General features: G+C 35.5%; 1 protein-coding gene across 3 annotated transcripts; it reads left to right on the top strand.

Annotated features, from left to right (window-relative positions):
- The first annotated feature begins 88 nt into the window (after positions 1 to 88).
- On the top strand, positions 89 to 27588 carry LOC132294249 (uncharacterized). 3 transcript variants are annotated; one of them, XM_059792030.1, is made up of 15 exons: positions 89 to 417; positions 1584 to 1660; positions 2716 to 2874; positions 3817 to 4030; positions 13312 to 13398; positions 13486 to 13625; positions 17232 to 17312; positions 17396 to 17464; positions 19224 to 19288; positions 19722 to 19897; positions 20465 to 20595; positions 20693 to 20783; positions 25707 to 25920; positions 26163 to 26269; positions 26700 to 27588. In XM_059792030.1, exons 1-15 carry the CDS (start codon positions 250 to 252, stop codon positions 27195 to 27197), a joined length of 2277 nt encoding a protein of 758 aa, XP_059648013.1. In that variant the 5' UTR covers positions 89 to 249; the 3' UTR covers positions 27198 to 27588. The 3 variants fall into 3 exon arrangements, with proteins under 3 accessions (XP_059648013.1, XP_059648014.1, XP_059648015.1); XM_059792031.1 differs by lacking the exon at positions 17396 to 17464 and having other exon boundaries at positions 90 to 417; XM_059792032.1 differs by lacking the exon at positions 89 to 417 and having other exon boundaries at positions 2738 to 2874.
- Positions 27589 to 27591: the final 3 nt, after the last annotated feature.

Genomic DNA, 27591 nt, shown 5'->3' with positions numbered 1-27591 from the left:
CTATAATATAAAAAGATATGAAACCCGTACAGGAACGACTTCATTGCTAGTATAAAATGGCCCATATGAAATACAATACACAACACAACGACCGGGGCTCAGTTTTTGACTGGGACCACCATTTCACCAATTCATTCACCTTAAAGCTTCTTTTCTTTAACGTCAAGCTCCTGAAACTACTTCATTCAACGAAACAGGAGAGACAGAGAAGAGAGAGATAGGAAGAGAGAAGAGAGAAGAGAGAGAAAGATGTGGATATTCTATCTGATCTCGCTGCCTCTGACGTTGGGCATGGTGATCCTGACGCTGAGGTACTTCAAAGGTCCCGATGTGCCTCTCTACGTCCTCTTCACCGTCGGATACACCTGGTTCTGTTCTCTCTCCATCATCGTCCTCGTCCCTGACGACATTTGGACGGTACATTTCAATTTCATTCTCTTTTTACAATCTTTTCCTTCAAATTCACGTTTTGATCCCTCGTATTGGTCTTGAAAATTCTTGCCTTCTTTCTCTCCAATTTTTGTGGTGAAATTTTTATGATTGAATGATGAAAATTAAGGAAGGAGTGCATTTCACAATCTCTTTGTTGATATGTTCAACGATTTGGGAAATTGGGTGGTGAGATGTAGTTGTTTTTGCTTTTGTGCTTGGTTGAAAGAAATTGGATACTGGAGAACCCTATTTCAGTTGGGCAGTTTTTGGTTGGTCTCAAATCTTGTAGGCGGCATCTACACAAACTCCTCATAGTTGAAGAAATATTTTGTGATCTGGAAGAGTTGCAATTTGAATCAATTTTTCAACCTAGACCAACAAAATAGTCTTAATATTATTCTATGTTATTTTTAGAGTTATGTATTCCGTGTTCTAAGTTACCGTGATTCAACCATACAAGTTAGTTTGTCTTTATATATATGTTCATTGTTTTTAAATATTATTAAGTCAGTTGCTTTTTATTTATTTTAAATATATTCAACCATATAACAGCCTATAGCATTAGGTTGAAAAGGCCTGTTTGATCTTTAATATGTCACATTGTCACTCTAAGGCAATATTCTTACTTTCAACTCATTATTGATGCATTCAGAGTGTATCTGTGATCAGTGCTTAGATGAACAGTTAAAACTGTGTTTCAATCATCTCTTATGGTGCCTTTTGGTTCTTTTATTACTAAATTATTGCTAGTTTGTCTGGATAATGTATTTACTAAACTTCAGATGATTTTTTGAAGTTGGGATCAATACTTTATCAAGTATATCCAATGGAAAGGAGAGAGAGAGAGAGAGAGAGAGAGAGAGAGAGAGAGAGAGAGAGAGACCAGGGTTCAACCAAGATAATGGCAAACATTCACCTTATGGGTTGGCGCCATTGGCTTGTTGAAGGATATTAAGAAGCTGTGCAAAGTGTTCTCTAAATATGAATGAATTTATGATGGGTTTCATCGTTTCCCAGAGGAAGTCCTGGAAATTCAATTCAGTTCATTGCAAGAGATGTGAATCCTGACTTAGAGGAATTGTTAAATTTATGGCTTTAATTTTTATCATTTATTTCATGGATGTAGCTGAATCCCTTCATCATCTTTGCAGGCACTTAATAGTCAGCCCAATGGAGGAATCTCTTTCTTTTGGAGCTGGTCTTATTGGAGTACTTTTTTACTTACTTGGTATGGTATTACTTGTTTATTTGTCATTCATAAGACCCTAGTTTAAGATGGTCTGCCTTCTCCTGAATTCACCTAGTGGACTGTGGGGGACAGCTTAATTGTATTGTATTACTTTTGGAAAATATATTTGTTTATATGTATTGTTCATACTTTACTCATTAAGAACTGTCATCATATGTGATTTGTTATACTGTCAGCATGTGTGATTATCCTCGAACATCTTGTACATATATTTTTCTTCATTTCTAATTTTTTGAGTAGGTGCCTCAAATCACAAGCGTGTTTGTAAGTACCTTGTAGGAAAAATAGTTTGTTAGCTGTTCGATGTGGGCTAATTTTGCAGGAAAACTAAACAACTGAACATCTAAATTGGTTTTGATAATATTGCCAGGTGACTCAGAAACAACGCTGAAGATATTGGTCTATTAGTTAGGATGCTTGAGCCACTCCAGCTCTTCTTATCAAAAGATCTTTAGATTTTTCAACTGTTTGATTTGGATTTATTTTTCCAAAAAACTAAATGAGTGAACATTTTAAATGCTTTTGAAAAAAAAAATTGTCAGGTGATTCAGAAACAAGCTTTGAATCTACCAGTCTGTTAGTTAGGATGCTTCAGCCACTCCACCTCTTGTTATCAAAAGAGGTTTAGATTGTCTTTACTTATTTGCATATTTTGAATGAATATGCAATTAATGTCATTGTTCTGCGCTGCAATCTTTTAGTTTGTTGACGCATAAATTACATTCTTTATTTTCTTTTGTGTTGCAGTTTTGAGCTCTATTTTCTCTTGTATATACCATCATTATCTCTATTCAAAACCTTAATTATGAGTAGAAGAAACTTTATAAACATAGATATCAGTCAGGAAATTATGAGGAACTATTTTGAGACAATTGGTAGCTTAACTTTTTGTTCATGATCAGAAGTTGTTTAGTATTTCTTTCCTGTCATTTATGAGGATTGAATTTGTAGCTGCGCAACTGCATATTTTTTATTGTTATGTCAATTAAAGATGCACTTCTCATAGATTTATATGAAACTATTTCTCTAAGCAGGGCTGTGGTGCCTATAATTCAGGGTTATGAAGATGCTGGGGACTTCACAGTGACAGAAAGATTGAAGACTAGTGTACATGTGAACTTAGTCTTCTACCTGTGTGTAGGTTCGGTCGCACTTTTTGGACTTATACTGCTCATCATGTTGCATAAAAACTGGTTTGTTTCTTGCCCTTCTCAACTAATTGTTGCAATTTTTATGAGTTTTGAACTTTTGCCACCAAGTTGTTTAAATTTTGTTTGTCTTTCTGTTCTTATTCACACGTGCATTTGGTTGGCAGGGTCTTTAGTATTAAAGCATTTGAATTGTTTGTTTGATAATGCTGTGAATGGTTGCGTGATGATAAATCTCTTCAAAATGGTTTAAATAATAACACTGTTTGAAGATAATGGTTAAGATTGAACGTTTTTAGGTTCTAAATTGTGAATAAACATATGTGAATGTAGTTTGTTGGGTTCTAATTTGCGTTGCTCTCTCTCATGCCATGTAAAAGGGACCAAAGGCATTGAACTTAGATGTTTGTTGGAGCAGTTTTAATTCAAATCGTTTGGTGATTCTTTCCCAAGGCCTCCAGTTGGCCAAGGCTTTATGGTGTTTTAGGCCTTTTGGCATGCTAGGAATGTGAGACACCTATGATCCTCCTTTAAGCGGATTGTAAAGAATAATAATTATGCATTCAGATTTTTCAAGTCAGTGACAATATGAATATGAGATGCATATTTATTTTCGTACTTGTATTTTGGGCATTTTGAGGGTTTTCACTTAGGGAAGGTTGTGAATGAGAAGTATTTGTTAAAAAAAAAAAAAAAGGGTTGTGAATGAGAAGCGACATATATTATTATGGTATCTTGTTACTACTACTTTCAATAGGTTCTATATTTTTGGAAGATTACTGAAGGAAGTTGTAGCATAGAATTCATGCTTTTCTTAAATTTATTTGGCATGTATGGTTGTCTTTATCTGTCTTAAAATCTTATTATATGCCTTTTCAACCACCATCAGTGCATGGTTTTTAACTTATACATCTTAGTTCCCTTTGATTCTTTTCAATATTTGTTTTGTCCATATCTTTCCTCAGATACTTGATATTGGGTATGCAGGAATAATAATCTTCTTGGTTTCGCCATGGGTTGTTCAAATACTTTTGGACTAGTTACTGGTGCATTTCTTCTTGGCTTTGGATTGAGTGAAATTCCGAAGGGTATTTGGAAAAACGCTGATTGGACCACTCGTCAAAAGATTCTCTCTCATAAAGTGGCTAAAATGGCTGTAAAACTTGATGATGCTCATCAAGAATTTTCAAATGCTATTGTAGTAAGTATTATTCCCCCTTTACAATGCAAATCTTTATTTTTTTGGCTTTCCACATATTGGAGTCATTAGGACAAAGTGCTTCACTGGAAAAATGATTTTGCTTCTGTTTTTTTGTTTTTTGGGAGGACTCGGAGGAGGAGAGAGATACGTCGGACCTAAATAGAGACTGAGGTTTTGAACAGTATTAATGTCGGGAGCTAAGAATGTCACTGTCTCAGTTGTTTTTCAAAGGAGACTGAGAATTTCTGAGTTGTATGTTTCATTCAATAGCTTTGCGAGTCAGCACATAATAAGTCTTGTACCAACTCCAATCAAAGGCAAACAAAAATTGGTTAATAGAATTATACACTTAAAAGTTTCACAAGTTGGATGCAGTCTGGTTTTCCCTCCTTTACGGGCTCATCAATGGGTCTACGTTCTATGTCTCTATACCACCTCAGTCTAGTTTCTCTTATTTTGTCACTAATGGGCGCTATTCCTTGAGTCTCCCTCACATTTTGATTAGCAACTCTTATCTTTTTTATTCACTCTTATCATCCATATCAACTCTTATCATCCACCTCAACATCCTCATTTCAGTCGCATATAATATAGCTGGCTTAATGACCGTCCTTTAAAGTTTTCCTTTTAATATGTTTGGTATTTTTATCAAATAAGATACCACTAGTTTGTCTCCATTTAGTCCAACCTATTCCAAACTTTCTAGTAATATCATCATCTATTTCCCCATTTTCTTGTATTACTGATCTTAAGTAACGAAAATGATGATTTTAGTGACCATATCTAGTGTTATATTATTACTTTTCGATTCTTTATTAACTTTACATTCCATATATTCTATCCTAGACTACTAATATTTAGACCTTTTGTTTCTAGTTTATTTCGCCAAGTTTGTAATTTGATACTCGAGTCTTCCTCGCAAACAACATGCACCATGGGATGTCTTCTTGTATATGTTTCGTTATTTCAGCCTTGATGCAAACCCTCCTTTATAGAGAAATTGTTAGTTTTCCCACATACACCTTCCCTAAATGAAAACCATGTGTAAATATATTTGCTCACTTCTACATTTTTCTATCAATTTCCTAAGTAAATGGCCTCCATAGTAGATCGTCCTGGCATAAATCCAAATTGATTTTCAGTCACTGTGGTTTCGTTTCTTATTCTTTGTTCTATAACCCTTTCCCATAATTTCATTGTACGAGTCATTAAAGTTTTTCCTCGATAAATACTATAAATTTGTATATCACCTTTATTTTTATAAATTGGAACAATTGTACTTTTTCTCCATTCATTTGGTTTTGTTCCTTCATTTAAGATTATGTTGAATAATTTTGTTAGGCATTCAATTCCCAATTGTCCCAAACTTCTATTATGTTGTCAGGTCCCACCACTTTTTTATTACCCATCTTTTTAAGTGCATCCTCTATTTCTCTCTTACCAATCTTATTTATCATTCCCTTATTATTTGCATCGAATATAATTTCTTATCTAAAATATTCCTCATACAAAAGTAGTTGAAACAATCTTTCTATCTATTTAATATGCCATCTCTTTAACTTTTTTATTTTGATTTATATCCTTAATGCATCTAATTTGATCCATGTCCTTAGCAATCTATCTCTATCTTTCCCAGTGTTAATATTATAAGCTAGATACATGATAGATTCATAAAAATACTTGTTTCTCATAATTATTTTTTTATAAGTGAAATGTAGTCATAATCTATGTTTGACAACAATTATTATTTTAAATTTACACATGATTTTTATATTATTATGCTTATTTGTATACATGTATACTAAATCTATATACATATGTACTAGGTTAAACAATATATTCATATTTATCCTTGTATCATCACCTTCTCTTTATTTTGCTTCTTGAAAGTTTATTCTATTGCTGAATTTGTACGCTTGGTATCAGTCTCCTGTATTTGTGTGTGCATGCTTCATAGCTTAAAGATCACCTATCATAATTAAGAGCCTAGTTGTTAGCTAAAACTTATTCCGTTTAGGTCATTCCACTAGGTTTTTATACATTTCAAGAACAGAAAGTTGTATGAATCTACTGTACAGCCCAACGAACAGTTTGTCAATTGTATTTTTTCTAGAGTGAATTATTGTTAATTTACCAACAGGTGTGAGAGTTGACTGAATGACTTCAAAACCAAATTTTGGATATTGTTGTCTGCTAAAGGGGATTTTATGCATGTCATTCCACCTGACTTGATTTTCACCAGTGTTAAACTTCACAGAACTACTTTAAACCCAACAGACTGTTTCTCAATTGAATTTTTCTAGAGAGGGTTATTGTAAATTTACCGAAAGGTGTCTGAGCTAACTGTTTCACCTACGGGACCAAATTTTGGTTTCTTTTTACGGAACACTCTACTGATTTACTTTGCAACCTAACAAATGAGCTGTCAATTGGATTTCTCTGGAGAGAGTTTATCAATTTACCAAGAGTTATTGTCAATCTACTTTATTGTCGGTGTATCAAGTGATTCGCCTAGTCAATTTCTTGGAAATGTAAATTATCCTAGATTTAATTTGTTGTTTGTGTTTTTAAATGTTAATATGTTTAGTCTTGCCATTTACCATGAGTTGTGACTTGTGAGCATCTGCTTTGCCGTATTGTCACATTTTTGTATTGATAAAGGATGATGTTAGGGTTTGCTAGAATAAAGAGAAGGGAGATGTTAAGTAGGGTTGTTAAAAGAGTGAGATTAGGATTTATCTTAATCACAATATATTATTATTGGAAGTGTGAATTTACATGTAAAAGAATTTGATGGGGCTAAGGACCAGAAAACGAGGCTTTGAAGTGCAAGGTTTGTGATCTAGTCCTAGAGGGAGGTTTGATCAGTGGAGTAATCAAATTTTCAAATTTAAAACTCACTTAACAAATTTTTTGTTTTGTTTTGTTTTTTTTTTCCCCTTGTTGATACTCACACACCTTATTAGACCTGATGCTTCCTGAGGCAGCAGTGCCAATTTCTTACCCACTTGAGCCAACCCTTGGGTTAACTTAACAAAAATTCAAAAACAACAAAAAACAGAACCTTTTCCTAATTACTTAGGGTCGGCTACATGAATCATGTTGTTTCATTCCGCTCTATCTAAGGCCATACCAAATTAATTCGTAGTAGGTAATAAAAATTTAATAATCCTTCAGTTATGAGCATATAAAGTAAAACAATGGACTCAAAGATTTTATGTGAACCCAGGGAGAAAAACCATAGGACCTAGTTCAGGTAAACCAAAATCTACTATGCAAGAAAGTAAGTGCAATCTTGGTTAACAAATTCTACCTCAAGAATCCCCCGGTTACCACTTAACATAAATGAACACCAAACCTTCCTCTGAAGGTCCCCAGGATGTCTGTATGCTTGTCAATAGCATCTGTTGCTCACGATTTTACTTCTCTAGTGATTTCAATTTTAGCAACTAGTCGTCTAGGCATCGATTTTTGTGCAAGGATTGAATAGCTGTGTTGAACTCTTCGTTAAAGTCTATAGCAACAATTGTCAACACATGATTCACACCCACCAACACTAGAATGATGAATGCAAAAAGAAAAATAATGATGCACTTTTAAGTTCACAAATAATGCTCTCTCCATGAATGTCACAAATCAAATGTAAATCAAATCACAACATTTTCTATAGCATAATCAAATCTCTGCTAATATGGTAAGTCATTCCATAATTTGTGGCTATCATATCTGCTAACACTCCTCCTCAAATTGGTGTGTGGATATTTAAAATGCCCAACTTGGACAATGCATCTTCAAACAGAGTCTTGCTAGCACCCTTCTTCAAAATCTACAAGTTGCAGAGTGCAAATCTGACTAGCGATGATTTTCTCTCAAATGAAGTGCCGATCAACAAATCAAAAATGTATCCTCGGACCATAAGCAGTTAACAATGTCTCCTCAGACCATAAACAACCAATCATGTCTCCTCAGACCGTAAACAACCAACAATGTCTCCTTAGACCATTTCCCTTTGCATGTTTAAAACATGTAGATGGAAGAATCAACAATGTCTTTTCAAACCATTCCCCTTCATACATATGTTTAAACAATGTAGATAAAATAATCAACAATGTCTCCTCAAACTATAAAAAAGAAACAACTATGTCTCCTCAGACCATTTCTGAAAGGGTGGTGCTAAACTCGCAACGCCCTCATTGAGGTTGGACCACCCTATCTACCCAACACCTCCCGGATGGGTGATGTCACCTTAGACTATTCCCGAATGGGTAGTGTCGAACTCGTAATTCCTTTATTGCAGTCAGACCACCCTGACTCTAATACCAAGTAGAAAGAAGAAATATAAAAAGAAGAAAAATGAGAGAATTGTGTAAAGGCTAGAATGAGATAATCACTCATTCACAGCTCTAGTATTTATAGATAAAAGAGCACATGCTTGTATTACAAGAAAGGAAATTAAATGAAATCGAAATCAAATCTAAGCATATTCTATGGCATAATCAAAATATATACTAATATGGTAAGACATTCTATAAACCGTGGCTAACATATCTGCTTACGCTCCCCCTCAAGTTGGTGTATGGATATCTTGGACAATGCATTCTCAAACACAATCTTGCTTGCTGATGCCCTTTGTAAGAATGTCTACAAGCTATTGAGAGCTTGTGACAAATGGAGTGCAAATCTGACTAGCGATGATTTTCTCTTAGATGAAGTGCCGATCAACAAATCAAAAATGTCTCTTCGGACAATAAACAATTAACAATGTCTCCTCAGACCATAAACAACCAATCGTGTCTCCTCAGACCATAAACAACCAATCATGTCTCCTCAGACCGTAAACAATCAACAATGTCTTTTTACTTATCAAAAACAAAAAAAAAAAACAATCAACAATGTCTTCTCAGACCATTTCCCTTCATACACATGTTTAAAACATGTAGATGGAAGAATCAACAATGTCTCCTCAGACCATTCCCCTTCATACATATGTTTAAACAACGTAGATGAAAGAATCAACAATGTCTCTCCTCAGACCATAAAAAGAAACAACTATGTCTCCTCGGGCCATTTATGAATAAGTGGTGCTAAACTCGCAATGCCCTCATTGAGGTCGGACCACCCTGCCTACCTTACACCTCCCGGATGGGCGATGTCACCTTAGATCATTCCCGAATGGGTGGTGCTGAACTCGCAATGCCCTCATTGCAGTCGGACCACCTTGGCTCTTATACCAAGAAGAAATATAAAAAGAAGAATAAGGAGAATAAATCAAATCTAAATCAAATCACAGCATATTTTATAGCAAACATATTTTATAGCGTACAAATCTCTGCTAATATGGTAAGTCATTCCATAAATTGTGGCCATCATATATGCTAACACTCCCCCTCAAATTGGTGAGTGGGTATCTGAGATGCTAACAATATCTAAGTAAGAGAGATGTATATATTCTACATAGCTGAGTGTATGTATATAAGCAAAGATGAGATGTAAAGATCTCATCAAAAAAAAAAAAAGAAGAGATATAAAGAGACTAGGGTTTATAGAGTTTAAAACCAACTTGGAGACTAATTTTTCAAACAATTTGATTGATCGAGAATACGTCAATCGATTGACTATACTCTAGAAGCCCTCGATTAATCGAAGTGTATTGTAACCTTTAGAAAATCAATTAGAAAGTTTTTATAAACTTAACCAATTCATGCTTTAAAAGATTTTAGGGAATGAAATAAGAATAAATCATGTAAACTTGGAAATCCTAATTATGCATGCATGAACTATAATTTGTTGAGTGCATCAATGTGTTGAATTACCTTTGTAGCCTCGTAGATGAAGATTACCTAATTACCCTTGAATGTAGCTTGCAATTTCTTCTTCGACCTTGGGAGGTAATAATTAACACTAAAATTTTAAATCTTATAACCTAAGTTAGAAATTAAAACAAAAGTTACATACTCCAATTTTGTTCTACAAAATTTTCCAACATAATTCTTAGGGTAAATTACACTGACCCTCCCCTGAGGTTTCGCCAATATACACGGACTTCCCCCATTGATTATCAAATTACACTGACCTCCCTTGAGGTTAGTATCTTCATGTTTCCGCCCGTTAACATCTGTTATTGGTCAGCGCGGTCGACGCGTGCAGATGATGATGTAAGTTTTTTTGGGGTTGAAAGTTCCAAAAGTGCCCTTTTATTTCGGTGTTGACAGATGTAATCCCACTTACTCAAATGAAATTACACAAATACCCTCCTGTGGTAAAAAAATGATATAATCGTCATTGTATTTTGGTTCTACAAGTTGGGTTCCCACACTCCCCTTCTTATCTCTCTCCCTCTTATGTATTTATAAGCTATTCTACAGTTTCTACCAGGAAAAGATCAATCTCAAGGCACAATTAGCTCGATACGCATATATATATATATAAATTTTATTCGATATTCAATGAGTGGTGAGTCTGAATTCAAACAACTAATCACTTTGGTCCCAAGCCATTAGAATACATTAAAATGAATGAAAAAAACACAAGGTATTTCATTATGCTAGTTTTGATTGGCCACGGAGTCTTTAGAGATATAGATACATCTAACAATAATAACCTGATACGAACCCACAAAGCGCTATTAGAAAATGAAACCTGCGATTTGTACATTAAAACCCTAAAACCAAACCAAACCAAACCCTCGCTGTGATGGTTTAGACGAACCCCAAAATCGAGCCCTTGATGCGAACCCTAACTAAAACCTCGATATGAACCATAGAATAGTGTATATAGTCATAAACCCTAAATAATATCTTCAATTTGAACCCTAATTGTGATGGTTTAGGCTACCAGAAACCCAAAATCAAACCCTAATCCAGACAAAGAGATGGAGAGTAACGTAGCGGAAACGATAAAGAATAGGTTTAAACCTTTGAATTCACAAAGAACAGACCCACAAGAAAGAAAACTGAAATTATATTGATAATATTCTGCTTGCAAACTTACATCTTTTGCCTTTATATAGGCAAGTCAAACATAAAAATAAAATAAAGCATCCGTGAAATAATACTAAAGGGGAAATTCAAAAAAGATATTTGATGGAGCAGAATTCTCCTTAAATCTTGCAATCTTTAATCAAGCTATACTAATGGGGAAATTCAAAAAGATATTTGCTGAGATTTGATGGAGCTAAATCCTCCTTAAATCTTGCAATCTTCAATCAAGCTATCTATTGTTGGCAACTACACCAGTCACGGTGTTGCCTATTGTGAACTCCACCACCAATCTTCCTTTTGACTTTTCCTTATTTATTTATTTATTTCTTCTATTCTCCTTACCTTTTCAGCCTCCCTGATTTGCGATGATCCTATATGCTTAGATAATCGTAAGCGAGCTGTTCTACATCAGAGAGATGGAGAGGAGTAAATGGGAGGAGTTTAATCGTAGTAGGTGAAAAATAGATTTGACAAAGGGTGATTTGACAGATGGGCATTTTGGTCTTTTCAAAAAAACATGTTTATTGTAATTTTTTTTTTTTTTTGATAAGTAAAAATTAAAAAAAAAAAACGCTCAGAAGGGGAGCGGAACCCAAGCAAATACAAAAGGCCACAAAGGCCTCAAGCCTTCAAAGAGGCTAAAAAATCAACTACTTCCTCCAAAGAACAATGATCTCTTCCTGAAACCCAACAAAAAAGAGTACAAATAATCGAGAATTTAAGTACCGAAATCGACAAAGCCTTTCCTTCAAAGAATCTCCCATTCCTTTCAAGCCATAAACACCACCACACAAAAAGCGGCGTAGCCCTCCACGCATCCTGACTGAGAGCCCCCACAGGGCAACCTCTCCACGCCTCAATCAATCCTCTAGCAGATCCAGGCAAAACCCAAGAAACACCAAATAAGCCAAGCATCAAAACCCAACACTCTCTAGCCAAAGGGCAATGAATAAGAAGGTGATTCACAGACTCCTCATCACTAAGACACATAGAGCAACGGTTGACCACCACCTGGCTTCTCCTTCTCAGATTATCCTGGGTTAAAATCCTACCCAGGACCGAAGTCCACACAAAGAAAGCCACCTTAAGAGGAGCCTTGGATCGCCAAACAGACTTCCAAGGGAAACGAACTCCAGGAACAAAAGAGAGGCACTTGAAGAAAGACCTCACCTCAAAGCGCCCCTGAGAGTTTGCAATCCAAGACCAACAGTCCGAATCCTCCTCCACAATCCTCTGGCGATATAACAACTCCAAGAAACGAATGACCTCCTCGACCTCCCAATCCTGAAAGGAACGCCTGAATCAAACATCCCAAACTAGTCTTCCATTATCAAGATGATAACAGTTAACCACCTTGGCCTGCTTATCCGTAGCAATCCTGTAAAGCTGAGAAAAGGCGAGGGCAAGAGACATATCTCCACACCACACATCCTCCCAGAAGCGAATCCTCCTCCCATCTCTGAGACGAAACCGAATGTGCTTGGAAAAATCATCCCAACCCTTTCGAATAAATTTCCAAACCCCCACCCCCCGAGGATCTCTAACTTCCAAAGAACTCCACCCTCCTCTCATTTCCCCAAAACGACATGCCACAACCCTCCTCCAAATCCGATGTCTCTCCACCCCAAACCTCCACAACCATTTCCCAAGGAGGGCCTTAAGTTTCATTTGGTGAGATGGGACCAAGTTTGCAGGCCAATTCGCAATGGTGGGTTAGGTCTCTGTAAATACTATATATATACAAAAAGGCAGAGATGTAATTACACAAGAATCGTTAATGCCATCCAACCGACAGGTGTGACACAGTGACAGGGAGGTCAGTGTAATTTGGCAATCAAGGGGGGAGGTCCATGTATATTGTCGAAACCAACCTCAGGGGAGGTCAGTGCAATTTACACTGATTGTTATTGACTTAACGGAATTGAGTTATTAAAGGTGGAGGCAACATCCTCTTAATTTTGGCAATGATAAAAATTATTTTTCTTAGAAACCACCATAATGTTATTAATGTGGCTTATTCTATATATATATATATATATATATATATATATATATATATATATATATATTCTAGCCTAAATGGCCTTGGAACCTATCCTTAGACCGATGCCTAGTCCTAGGCTAGCATAATGGGAAGATTTGCATTGTCGCCTTTGATATCAATTATATATCATAATTGTCTAGCATTCTGTTGAAGCATATAAAACTTGAATGATGATTTGATATGAAATCTCTCTCTCTCTCTCTCCCTCTCTCTCTCAACTGTCCAAACTGGCATATTCTGATGGTTTATTGAATTAGGTTGCTCAAGCAACGTCAAAGCAAATGTCCAAGCGTGATCCTTTGCGACCATACATGAATATTATTGACAATATGTTGCTTCAGATGGTAATTTTTTGATCTTGTGTGTTTTATGGCTGGAAATACATATAGTTCTGATATACTCTTAACCTTTTCACAATTTCTCTTTTCCAGTTCAGAGAAGACCCCTCTTTCAAACCACAAGGTGGAAGATTAGGTGAAAATGATATGGATTATGACACCGATGAAAAATCAATGGCGACTCTTAGGCGTCAACTTAGGAGAGCTCAAGAGGAATACTACCGATATAGAAGGTACATGCTAACAGAACTACTGAAGTGATTTTGGTGGTTGTATTTGCCAAATAATTCTTTTAAGGTTCAATCTGCATGCTATAATTGATTTGGGTATATTGATGTGCTTATTTATTTAATTTGTTTTTCCTAGATTAGCCGTGGCCAACTATTACTTTTGATTGGAATTGGTTGTTATTATGTTAATCGGTTTCTCAACATTAAGGCTATTTTATTGTGTTTTATTCCTTTGGACTGTCATTTTCACTTGGGTTAATTGCACATAACCCTCTATAGTATCAATTTATTACGCTTTACTCCCCTGTACTAAGTTCTTGGCAAATATTCTCCTTCTCTACCCCAAAAAGATAATAATAACAAAACAAAACCAAAAAACACAGCCCCCTTACAGTCACATGGCTAGGGCTGCAAATGAACCGAGCCGTTCTTGAACAGTTCAGGCTCGGCTCGTTAAAAGCTCGGCTCGGGCTCATTCGTGACATAAACGATCCGAGCTTGAGCAATGCTGAGCTTGGCTCATTAGGATTGTTTAAGAAGCCCATTATATTCTTATTTTTATATTGAAGATGGTAGCTCATATATATTTCAGAAGTGTGGCCCAAAGTTCCTTATGTTTTAAGCCTACTTGTTAAGGCCCATAAAACTAATACCATATAAGCCATTAGATTACATTAAAATCCAACGGCCCTAAACAAACTTTAGGACAACATATACCCAATTCACTTCACTATCACTTGAAACCCTAATGGCCGCATCCACACTTCGCTTTCTCTCACACTGGATATGAATTATTTCTCTCAAATATCTCTCCATCTTCTCACTCTTTCTCTTTCATCTTTCTCTCAAATATCTCTCTATCTTCTCACTCTTTCTCTTTCATCTTGGTTTCAACTTTGAAGAAGACCAACAAGTGCCATACACATCACTAGCCCAGAACACAGACGATGGTTGAGAATCAAGCGCTGACGGAGATCGACGGCCATGGGACTTTCATCTTCTAAGTATGTGTGTACATATATAAACAGATCTTGAGATGTTTTTGTGTGTATATACGCATGTGGTTGTGTACACACACACACACACACACATAAACTAGCTTGAGCCGAGCCCGAGCCCAACCAAACAAGGACGAGCCGGGCCCGAACATACCCTAGCCAAGCTCATCCGAGCCCGAGCCAAGCCCGAGCAAGTCTTTGATTTTGGCGAGCTGAACCCGAACAACCCCAAGCTCGGCTCGGCTCGGCTCATTTGCAGCCCTACACATGGCTATTAGGAATAAGGTAAAATGACTTTATTCCCTCGTGTAAGAGAAAAAATTTGATATTACATTTTAATTGAAAACTGTAAAAGTACATAATTGCCCAAAGGCATATGTCGTCACATAGAATTGGAATCGAAAATTTAGGAAATATTTTTGTAAAATATAGTTCATTTTGTTTTTGGTAAATAATATAAGTTCCTTTTTTCGCAAATAGTGGCATATATTTTTGTCAATATATAGGTAAAAACGTCTTCTAAAGCTTACAATATCACTTTCTGACATTATATTAACAGTCATGGGACAGTAAGGTGCTATGTGCAAACTCTTTTTAAGATCAATGGGTTATTTGCCAAAAACGTAGTATGGGGGGGAGAAATGAAGAGGTGGAATAAATCCTTCTTCTTTTTTTTCTTTTTTCTTTTTTTTTGGGGTAGCCTTTTCCTTGTTTTGCCTCCTTGCTATCCTAGTTAGCAAATTCGGGAATCACACGCAACTTATACACGTACAAATGTTTCTTTAGGAAATACTCTCGTTTGTCGATTAGTTTTGAAAGATGTGGTAAAAATTTTACCTTAAAATCGAATGAAACTCTTTAATCGGTCTACCTTATAATAGTTGAGCATTCAATTCGTTTTTTAGATTGCCCTATACCCCAAACTTTTTTCCTTTCTTTTTGCAAATTCTAATTCATATTTTGCTCAAAGACAAATATAAAAGTCAAAGATAACTAAGAATTTAATCTAGAATCTCCTTCTGGTCTCTTTCTCACAAGTTCTATGACAATGTTCGATGCACCCATATTTAAACATTTTATATTCCATTACTTGATCAAACACTACTGTTCATGTCTTGTAGTGATCAAGACAGCGGGCTTAGGGGAAAAGAAAAAAAAAATAAAAATAAAAAAATTCAGAGAGAGAACCTGTCATCCCTCTTCAGCGTCAATTGGCATAGTCAATGCATTCATTGTTGATTTCATAGCTGGTCTAAAAAGAGTGAAAAAAATTGGTGATTCGATGCAAAAGGCGGTAGTTTACGCCTTCAGAATTTGTGTTTGAGAAAAATATGGAATCAGAATTTGTGTTTGAGCAAAATATGGAATTAGAATGACAAAAGGATGGGGAAAAGGGTTGGGATACAAGTCAATCTAAAAATCGAATTGAACGCTAGACGAATCAAAGAGTTTCATATAGTTTCAAGATGTGGGAGTATTTTCTAAAAACGCGTACATTCACATATAAATCATACATGTATAAATCTTGTATGATTCACGAATTTGCTAACTAGGGTGCATACAGTTTGATCTTAAAGGAACCTGAGCTAATACATAACATTTTAGTTATATGCTTGTATCATTATTATCCTCGCCTTTATTACTCCATTATCCCATATAAATGGAGTCAACCATTTGATTTTTCTTTTTCCATTCTTTTCTATTACAAGCCATATCTCATGTTATATATAGTCTTGTTACTAATTTTTGGTCACACGTTGATTATTAATCCTCTCTCTTCTAAAGTCACTTTTAACATCCATATCAAAATTTTCAGTTACATGAATGCGTCGTTCTTATTTCTTTTTTAACCACCCAACATTCTGCTTTGCCTTTTTTAGCTACATTCTTGTATATTAGCTTTTAAAAGTTTAAAAAGGAAGAATATATTTCAAAGAGTTTGTGTTTATTGTGTGTAAAGTATCCCAATTTTTTTTTCAATCCTTATTTGTGCGTTCTATGGTTATTTAAATAATTCATTACTACTTCATTGCATAATTATGCATTTACTGTGGAAAGAATACATTACACAATGTTCTTATTTCTTTTTTAACCACCCAACAGTCTGCTTTGTCTCATTTTAGCTACTTGTATATTAGCTTCTAAAAGTTTGAAAAAAAAGAATGCATCTCAAAGAATTTGTTTGTTTATTATGTGTAAAGTTTCCCATTTTTGGCTTTCAATCCTGGTGCATTTTATAGAATTTTTTTCAAAGAGTTTGTATGTTTGTTGTGTGTAAAGTTTCCCATTTTTGTTTTTCAATCCTGACTTATGCATTCTATGGTTATAAATAATTAATTACTACCTTAGCATAATTATGCACTAACAGTATAAATATTTATTAGACTTGTATAAGAAATAGGTTCTCCAATTAGGTAGTGCTCTTATCTGACATTTTAATAGTAAAGGAAACTTGGTAATTCACTAGTGACATTCATTATTCAATTGCCCTTGATGTATACAAACACTTGTTTATTTATTAAATTTTAATTATGAATGATTTTTTAAAATTTATTTTCAATGGTATTTCTATTAAGTTTTTATTTTTTATTTTTTTTATTACCATTTGCAGTGAATACATGAATTTTGTTACTGAGGCCCTTGAGCTGGAAGACACCATGAAGAATTATGATCGTCGCGATGCGACTGGATGGTTCGCCCTCAATCCAGGCTTGTTTTTCCTTTCACTGAAGCTCTACATAGTTTTTGCTAATATACATATCACTCATCTCTTAGGAATGCAGGGAACCTATTTGACATGCGTTCATACTGTATCGTCCCTGCACAGTTATTTTATCTTTTTTGGTAGCCTGTCTTTCTTTGTATAATTTAACAATCTTTCATGACTTATCACTTATTTCCTTGTGCTTACAATCATTCTATGGTCCTGCATCAATCTGAGACAGTACGTTATTCTCCTCGTATTTCATAGTTCCCTTGGTCTTATGTTTGATTATAATATAATTATGCTGATTAAAATTATGTTTACATCATCGTAATATTTGAACAGTGAAATTGTTTTCTGCTGCATTTTCCAATACGCCGTCCTTGTGTTTATGGAGTTGAGTGTTACGTGGTGTTGATATCTTTGGATAGTGCCTGTTGTGCTTATTTCCTGGATATTTATGAAGATATTAAGAATGATTATTCTTTTTATTTGGGACAGTAATCAATACAGAGGGAGGAGTCTATGATGACCATGTCTAAGAAATTTTATTGTGATGCATGTGTCGCAGAGGTGCTTTGGAGTATTGGTCATCATGCACACCTATTATATTGGGAGGAAATAATGGAGGATGGCCTTAAACTAGACTTTTATGGTACATAAATTTTAAATAGTCAAGTGGCTTTTGTTATGAAGTTCTTTTATGAGGATTTTCATACATAAGTGGCAGGTAAGAATGGATGTGTAAGTGACTTGTGAGAAGTTGTTAGTGGCAATGATTGGGGCAAAATGAATTAATTAATAGGGAGTGGAGAAAGCAATCACTGCAATTGTAAGGTGTGTAACGCGTAGAAGATAATGAGGATAAGTGAAAGTCACAAGGGTAAGTGACAGAGTTTGGTGAAAATGAATATATGCCTTTAACCTAAGTAATAACAATAAGAAAGGACCTAGCTGAAGGTTGTTTTTTAGCTGATTTTGAAATAAAATTCAATGTGTGTTTTTTATGTAAAATAAATCATTAAAGAGGTTCAAAGGGGGGCACAACTCGGACACACACTGTATGTGTGTCTCTAAAAGGAGCAAACATCTAGACAGCTAATATTCCCTAACATACCTATTTTACTAGGACTTGGATACGAGTTTTGGATGCTGATGTATGTCTCTATGTTGGACCTTCCTGAATCTCTAATCTTATGGTAAAACATGTCCTAAAATTGGGTACACACAGACATGTTCTATACATTTAAACTCACACACCCATTTGTCCAGAAGCTCTTTCATCTTCCTAAGTTTACCTATTCCATTCCTTTGAAATTCACCACCAAATAAAAGGGGTGCTGCTCTCTATGCCTGCCTATTTCTCCTTCAGACCTTGTATCCTATTCCAGTCCCTTTATGCCTTAAACACTGATATCGTCGTGACCCAATGGATCCTAAACACAGAGCAGGAAGTCCACAACTCTCTAGTCACAAGACAACGTAAACATGCAACAACAGTTTGGGAGAACCTTACTATTTTTACTCAATTGTGAATGGTCAAATTTTTACTTCAACTCTTAGTTGTGTATATTGTAGAAATTAACAGGAAGGAGCTGAGCATAGCATCCCATTTCTCTCTCTTCTGATATGTTGATGTTCCCAATTTGATTATTTTGAACTTGATAATTATTGTGTCAAATTAAGGAGATCATGGACCAAGCCGAAAATTACATAACATTGCTAGTCTTATTACATGCTGCCTGCGACACTGTAGTGCATACTCTACAATTGAGCTAAGGTTAATTTCATCAATAATACTACACATGACTTCTTTCTGTTGCATGTGTGGCAAGTGTAACTTCATGTTTGTTTCTTTTGATTGTCGATATCTATTTTTTTATTTTTTTCTTTTTGCAGGAAATTTATCTCAAGCTTCAGGCCTGAACGTAGGGGCAAACTTGGATCTCTTTTTGATATGACTGGTAATTATCAAAATTTAAAGTTGTTTCTTAAGTAGATCAATTTTGTGAAATTATTTGATCTGCTTTTGCATTTTTTTACTAAAGCGCTGGCCTTTTATTATGGGGGTTGAAACCCAGCTGCATTTTCATGAAATATAGTACCTATTTTGGTCCTTGCGTTAATTTTATAATTCTTACTATGTTCTTAACTTGTGTTTTTAGTCTTGATTGACACTTAGGAGACTGGATAACTGCATTAAAAGAAAGAGCAAACCATTCCATCTATTATTGCATTGAAATTGAAGAGAGTCCTTTCTTAAGAATGCCTTGGGAAACAAAACAGCATCATATAAGATACTAGATGAAATAGAAACAATATTATTTCTTTTCTTAGGTGGTGTTCACATTTTAACTAAATAATATTGATTCTCAAGTGATTGGTAATTGCTTGCAGAGTTGGTTTGGCGGTGTGTACTAAGGAAGCAACTTAAGAAACTATTGGCCATTATGTTGGGTTGCATGTCAGTTGCTATTCTTCTGGCTGAGGCTACTTTACTTCCTAGTGGAGTTGATTTATCTCTATTCTCCATTCTTATAAACACAGTAAGGAATCAAGAGGGGCTCCTGCAGGTAATTTTTGTTACAAATTTTTTTTGTTAAGTTTTTTAACTTCCACAATTACATTTTTGGTGGAAAACAAATCTTCAATTTCTAGAAGTAAAAATTTCATCTGCTGATGACCACTGTAGGAATGTAAGATCGTTACCCAAGGCTCCGGTATGACAGAGTGTGAGTGGTGACTTAGGCCTAGAAGAAGAGGGGGAGGGGGGGTTTGAAATAGCTCTTATAGATATTATTTTGCAGCAGACTAACTTTTTGAATTACTGTTGATCCTTGTTTAATTTAATTAGTTAGTTATTATGATTGTGAGTTGGATTTTTGTTTACATCCGTTAGGTTTGAAATTCCTTCAACACAACCACAATCATGCATCCATAATAAGTAAAGGAGAGCAGAGACAATATTTTAATGTAAAAAACCCTAAAGGATGAAAAACCATGCGACTTATTCCAGTCGAGATCAATTCACTATATGATAAAGAAGTTAACAATTAGATTAACCGAGGGACTTATATCCAAGTGAATTTTCCTGTGTTATCATGCATTGATATACATATATATTTTCCTTTTTCCTGCAGATAGCTGCGTTCGTTCCTCTGATGTATATGTGTGTGTGCACATATTATTCCTTATTCAAAATTGGAATGTTGACGTTTTACTCACTGACGCCAAGACAAACGAGTTCTGTCAGCTTGCTTATGATATGCTCGTATGTTTTTTCTTTTATTTGTTTTGATAATGGAAGAAATTTATTTAAGGTTTTTCTTTTGTGATGATTATGATAATAAATTTCATATCTCTACCAGGATGGTTGCAAGATATGCGCCTCCAATTTCGTACAACTTCCTCAATCTTATTAGTCTTGGCAAGGATGCCAAGAAGACTATCTTTGAACAGGTCAGTCCTTTTTGTGTCGATCTTTTGATTTCTAGTATCCATACCATCTTTGGTTTACAGCATCCTTTAATATGCAGATTATAAATAGTCCGACTTATATTCTTTATATTTTATACGAGAGGTGTCATTCATGCATCGATTCCAGATAAGGCTTTGATGATCATTTTAGATATATCAGTAGAAGTGTACATAAACTCAGATATTGAAAATTCGAACCCAAGATAAACCCTGATCAAAATTTATTTTTCCTTTTAGACCTCTACGGACAATGGAAGTGGAACCAAATATATATATTTATAGGTTAAGATGTGCATATGCTATTTTACGTGGACTTTTAAAAAAAATGCATGAACTACCTGTGGCAGACAGTAGATGCACAAACATGAGAATAAGAGATTTGTTTGACAATTATGGACATGCATCTAAGAAGGATATCCAACAACTCAAATTCATTATAAAAACTCTTTTATTTTGTTCCTTTTGATTCAGAATGAGTGAAAACACATTTTTTTTTTTTTTTCTTCTAGAAAATAAAAGAAAATAAATAATATGAATATTTAATCGTCTCCTTGTGTCCCGGTTTTGGGCTAAACCAGACGCTTTGACTCATACGTGTTCCCAACTTATGTATTTGATTCCATGTAACATAGTCTATATGTTTGCAATAGAACTTTAAGCATTTGGCAGTTAGGCAAATTACTGTTTGAAAGAGTTTAAAAGAGAGAGAGGGCTGGTTAACCTTTTTAGAGGTTTGATGGGCTAAAGTTGTAATGTTTTTCCGCTGAATATTCATCTGTCTGTCATGTAGATTTGTACATGAGTCCTTACCCCTGTAATTTCAAATACTCCCTCCATCCCATTTTAAGTGTATTAAGGACATAGATAATACGATATTAGACAAAGAAAATGAGATACTACTAAGACGGAAAAGCTACTTTCAAAATCTAATAAATGGGGAATACCCTAGAGAAGAAGTTGAAGTACATGAATTTAACATAGGAATGATAAACAAGATCACCAATAAAGAAGGAAGTGTAGAGGACACACTTCAGAAGATGGGGAGTAATAAAATGGAAGGCCCTAATAATATACCCATATAAGCTTGCAGAACATCAGGGAAGGTAGGAATTGAGTGGCTAACAAAGTTTTTTAACAGCATTCTAAAAGAAGGTATGGTGCCAAATAAGTGGAGGAAAAGTACAATAATACCAATATACGAAAATAAAGGGGATATACAAAATCGTGATGATTATAGAAGAATTAAATTAATGAGTCATGCGATAAAACTATGGGAAATGATAGAACAAATATTAAGGAAGGAATTCACTTATCCGAAAACCAATTCGGATTCATGTCAGGAAGATGAACAATGGAAGCTATATCTTTATTTAGACAATTAGTTGAATGAGTGTAGGAGTCTGCAAAATGATGTACATATGGGTTTTAAAGACGTAGAAAAGTGTATGATAGGATTCCAAGAAATATAATTTGCTGGGTCCTAGAAAGAAAGCAAACTCTCATGCAAATAATATAGAGTATGCAAGATATGTATATGGACACAATTACAAGATTTTGTAGTGTGTGTGGTGAAACTAGTGAGTTCTTTATAAATGTAGGAGATAGAAACAGCATAATTCTATAAACTAGTGAGTTCTCATGCCCTTTTTTGAGTAAATGATTTGAGATCAATTAATATGTAATGCTTGAAAAAAAGGGAGGGCGAATTGCCAAAAAAAAAAAAAACCCTTGATTTGGGATCATGGTCGTGGTGTATTACAGATCGGAGGCTCTGTCCATGGCGTCGTTCGTCCCACGGTTTGATCGGGGCACCAAGAATTCATTGGCCGTGAAGGCCACGTTTGTTGCATCGTCGACTTTTGTCAAAGGGTGGGTAGTGAATGCCATCAATCAGGAGCGGAAGCATGGGGGTGCGGGGTTCAATTTGAGGTTCTTTGGTTGGGTTAGGTTCAAGGTCAGTGCGTGGAAGACTAGATGGCAGTTCACAAGGGTTTATTGCCCAGACTTCCATGTTGGGATCGCATCGAATGGTGCTGGTGGGAAATTAACTGGTGGATCCAGGCAATGCACGGTTTATTTGTGAGTAATTTTTATGTGTTTGCTCTTTGTTCTAAATGACAAATTATGATACCATATATTTTTCTGGGAACTACGTTATGCCTTCAATGTAATATGAATGCACAAGGCTTTAATGTTGTTGATTTACGCTCTGGTACCATTTTTGTTTGTTTTGATATGTTGGTTTGTACCAAATTGCCCACATCGATCGACTGTATTTGATCTATAATTTATCTCTTTAGATCTATAATTGATTTATTGTGTTTCTTTTTCTTTTTCTTTTTCTTTTTTCGCCCCGGGGAATTCTAAGTTTGGATGTCCCCAAATACTTTGAAAGGCCACATTCCTTTTTCTGTATTTGGAGGCATCCAAACTTAGACTTCCCCGGGGTGAAAAATGAAAAAGAATTGTAGATCTAAACAGATAAATTATAGACCAAATACAATCAATCAATGTGGGAATTTGGCGCAAACCAACATATCAAAACAAACAAAAAGAGTACAGGAGTCTAAATCAACAACCTAAGAGCCTTGTGCATACATATTATACTGAAAGCCTTGTGCATACATATTATACTGAAGACATAATGTGGTTCCCAGAAAAATCTATGGTTACATAATTTGTCATTTAGAACAAAGAGAAAACACAATGCATAAAATTACTCACAAATATACCGTGCACTGTCTTGATCCACCAGTTAATTTCCCACCAGGACTATTCGATGCAATCCCAACATCGGGTGCCAATTATTCTTCCACGCATCGACCTTAAACATTCACAACCCACCCTACGAAACAGCAAACGTGGCACTCAGGCCGTCTGATTCTTGGTGCCTTAATCGAACCGTGTGATGAACGTCACCGTGGACAGAGCTGTAATACACCACAGCCAGGATCTCAAATCAAGGTTTTTTATTTTATTTTATTTTTTTTTATTTTTTTTTTTTTTGCAATTTGCCTTTATATATATATATATATATAGCGCCAACATTGTTCAATCTTGGCTCGGGCTTGGTGGTTTAGTAAACGAGGCGAGCTCGATCTCGATCTCTTTCCTCGTTTACTAAACAAGCCGAGCCTAAACAATGTTGAGCTCGGCTCGTGAACATGCTTGTTTAGTTAGAATCCCATTTACATTTCAATTTTCACATTTAAAACATTTAGTCAATATGATATAAGTTTGGCCAAACTCACTAGTAAGGCCCAAAGAATTCATTAACCCATCATCCCACATGATATAAGATTCCAGCTCAGCATTTGGATTTAAACCCATATCAGCCATTGAATTCTAAAGGAAAAGGGATAACTGATAAGAAAAAAACCCTAGAAGACTACAATCTATCGCCTCAAACGTTCTCCAGCATCTCTGCCGCAAACGTTCTCCAGATCCACCGTGTACCCTGCCGGCAGCCCACTGCATACCCCATTTCTTAGATCTCTCTCTATCTCCCCCACTCTTTCTCTAGCAAATGGATCTTAAGGTGGAGCTACAATGGAAGATATACTACAGTTTCTAAAACCATGTAAGATTTTATTTACTTCTTGAAAGTTTGTTCTTTATTTGTTCTGTTTCTTTCTTGTCGGAGATTGAGATGCATTTCATGAAGAAGATGTTGTGATTTATCTCATCAGTGATTTGTTGGGTATGTATCTAAGCCTGAGCCGATCTGAACCCGAGCTTGGCTGGAATGGCTCTCTATAAGTGACAAACCGAGCCCGACAACCCATGGCTCGGCTCGGCTCACAACCCTAGTAGGGAGTGGTGGCCATCGTGGTTGGGGGTGGTGGTGTTCGGAGGTTATCTCAGGGGAGGTTAATGTATTTAGTAATTTAACCCTTAATCAAACTAAAACGGAATATATGGAATATAAATTCAATAAAGAATCGGATAACACGTGATAACAGAAACATTACTCAAAATAACCACTTTCGTTATGGAGAGAGAGATTGTAATATAACTAGTAGAATTGGATCAAGGTTGACAAAATGGAGACAAGCTAGTGGCATCTTTATGTGATAAAAGAGAAAATTCTATAGGACAGTTATTAGGCCATCTGTGCTTTATGGAGTGGAATTTGGGGCTTTAAAAAAGAAACGAGAACGTCTTCATGTAGCTGAAATGAGAATTCTAAGATGGATGGTTGGAGTGATTAGAAGAGATAGGGTCATAAATGAAAAGTTTAAAAGAAAAATTAGGTAACTCAAAATAACCACTTTCGTTATGGAGAGAGAGATTGTAATATGACCAGTAGAATTGGATCAAGGTTGACAAAATGGAGACAAGCTAGTGGCATCTTTATGTGATAAAAGAGAAAATTCTATAGGACAGTTATTAGGCCATCTGTGCTTTATGGAGCGGAGTTTTGGGCTTTAGAAAAGAGACGAGAATGTCTTCATGTAGCTGAAATGAGAATTCTAAGATGGATGGTTGGAGTGATTAGAAGAGATAGGGTCACAAATGAAAAGTTTAAAAGAAAAATTAGGTGTGGCAGACTTGGATGGTTTGAGCACATACACTAGAGACTTATAGATGCACCGGTGAGAAGAGAAAGTTTAATTTCCATAGAACGTAAGAGATGGAAGGGAGACCAAAAATAATTTGGGATGAAGTTCTAAAAATGACTTTAAAAAGTTAAACATAGTCATTAGTTGATATGGCGGGTAATAGAAATGAATGGAGACAAAGGATTCATGTGGCTGGTCCAATTCATATGTGAATAAGGCAAGGATGATGATGATTCTATTATCTGCATTCATCTCTTAGTTTAGAAATGGTAGTGTATTTTCTCCTCTCTTAATTATTGACTGTACAACACAAAGCATTAACAAATCTCTGTTTCATGTGCAGAGAATGGGGAATATCGATCATGCTGTTCCTTTCTTTGGCAAAGGATTCAATAAAATCTATCCACTTATCATGGTTATGTACACAATATTGATTGCAAGCAATTTTTTTGATCGGGTCATTAATTATTTTGGAAACTGGAAGATATTCAGCTTCCAAAGCGAATCTGATGATATAGATGGATTCAATCCATCAGGATTAATTATTTTGCAGAAAGGTGAGTAAATTATGACATCATGACTCTTGCGGATCACGTAGTTGACATCACTCTTTTTATTGCGTTAAGCAATTATGGGCATTTGGAAATTCTCAGTTCTTCAACCTTGGAGCTAAGGGCTACTATATCAAAAAACTAAAGAAAGGGAACAGTTTGTTTAGTTTTCTTTTCTTTTCTATAATTGCAGAATTGGTATATTGTTGCTCGAATATTGTAAATTATGTTATTTTTCCTTTTTGTAGAACGGTCTTGGCTTGAACAAGGACATAAAGTTGGTGAACTTGTTATTCCATTAGCAAGGAATTTCAACAGCGTGAGTATGGATCTCGAGACTAGCAGCAATAGCACGGTATGTAAATCCCAGAAGTATAAGAACCACTTCTCATTTGTTTGTCGTTAACAAAGCATGCCATTTAAAATGCCAGCGTATTTGGGACTTAAAATGCATTATTTTTTTATTCTTCCAAGCTATGTTTTATTTGGCACATGCTTGGACACTAAATGAAGTACCTTTACTCAAATAACATGGATAGAAGCTTCTCGTTTTTTTGAAATTTTTTTTATCAAATTAATCATAGTTGTTCTACCATGGCACAAATAGAAACTTGCCGTGGCTGGCAGCTCATGTGGTACAACATGTGCTGTGCCTTCAGGCCTTATACAATGCTCTTGAACCTACGAAGCTGTTTCTTTAAAATAAAAATAAAAAATTAATTATTATTTTTACACAATATGGTACCTTTATATCACGTCTGAACTTGGAAATGGTATTTGGAAAGGTTGCTGTTGAAATGGAAGGGACAACTGGTTTGATGGACGATGGAAAAAGAGGTTATTCAAAACTTTCAAGAGCAGAGCCCGAACATGAAACTAGCAGAGAAGCCATCAGCAGAAAGTACACAGCAATAAGGTCACAACAGGGTAAACAGGAGACCAATTTAAATTCGACAGGGAAAAACTTAGCCCCCTCCACAGCCTCTTTATCTGAAACAGGCAACTCTCAGAACATGGCAGTTGAACCATCTTCTGGATTAGCCTCAACGTGGCAATCAATGAAGACAGGTTTTAAAAATCTGAAGTCTAATATAGAGGCCAAGAAATTCCTTCCTTTACCACAGGTTCAGGATAAACACTCGAGAGTTTCATCATCTGAATCCCTTGATGAAATATTCCAGAGATTGCAACATCCAACTGTAGACCGTAGGAATTATGCTGCTGATGATTATGATATTGATGATCATTCAATGGACATCAGGAAGCCAGGGCCCACCAGATGACAGATACTTCACACTTCCACAGGAAACAGTTGATTAGAAGTGGTGAAAATTCTGCAAGTGGTTGTAGATTTTGTTTCAGAATACCTACAAGATGTGCAGATTCTGCAGATGTTTCGATGCTGCCAATCAATCCACCAAAAAAATTTCCCACTCAGAAAAGCCTACAGCCGGCAAGAGGGGCATACAGTTAAAACTATACACGGGCATCACTTGTATACAACAAAAAACAGCCTATGATTTGAATTATATTAATTTGTAGTTATTCATGAAAAATATATATATATTGTAGACCAAAGCTTGTAATTGTTACCATTGAATGCTGCATTGAATTCGTAAGGATGCAAATGAAAATATTTGTTCAATGAATATAATGCTTTTTTTCTTCTAAAAATTG

This window comes from Cornus florida, unplaced genomic scaffold (genome assembly GCF_030987335.1).
Source record: "Cornus florida cultivar Cherokee Brave unplaced genomic scaffold, ASM3098733v1 CherokeeBrave_3.0.0_Hap2_Chr02, whole genome shotgun sequence".
Classification (NCBI taxonomy): Eukaryota; Viridiplantae; Streptophyta; class Magnoliopsida; order Cornales; family Cornaceae; genus Cornus; species Cornus florida.
Note: the sequence above shows the minus strand (reverse complement) of the source record. Positions and strands in the feature narration are given on the sequence as shown.

Bases quoted from the DNA above. Each gene is read 5' to 3' on its own strand.
- LOC132294249 (XM_059792030.1), top strand. From the start codon at position 250: ATGTGGATATTCTATCTGATCTCGCTGCCTCTGACGTTGGGCATGGTG. The intron at 17,313-17,395 runs GTTCGCCCTCAA...CTCATCTCTTAG, and splicing joins CGTCGCGATGCGACTGGATG to GAATGCAGGGAACCTATTTG. The intron at 19,898-20,464 runs GTAATTTTTGTT...TTTTTCCTGCAG, and splicing joins ATCAAGAGGGGCTCCTGCAG to ATAGCTGCGTTCGTTCCTCT.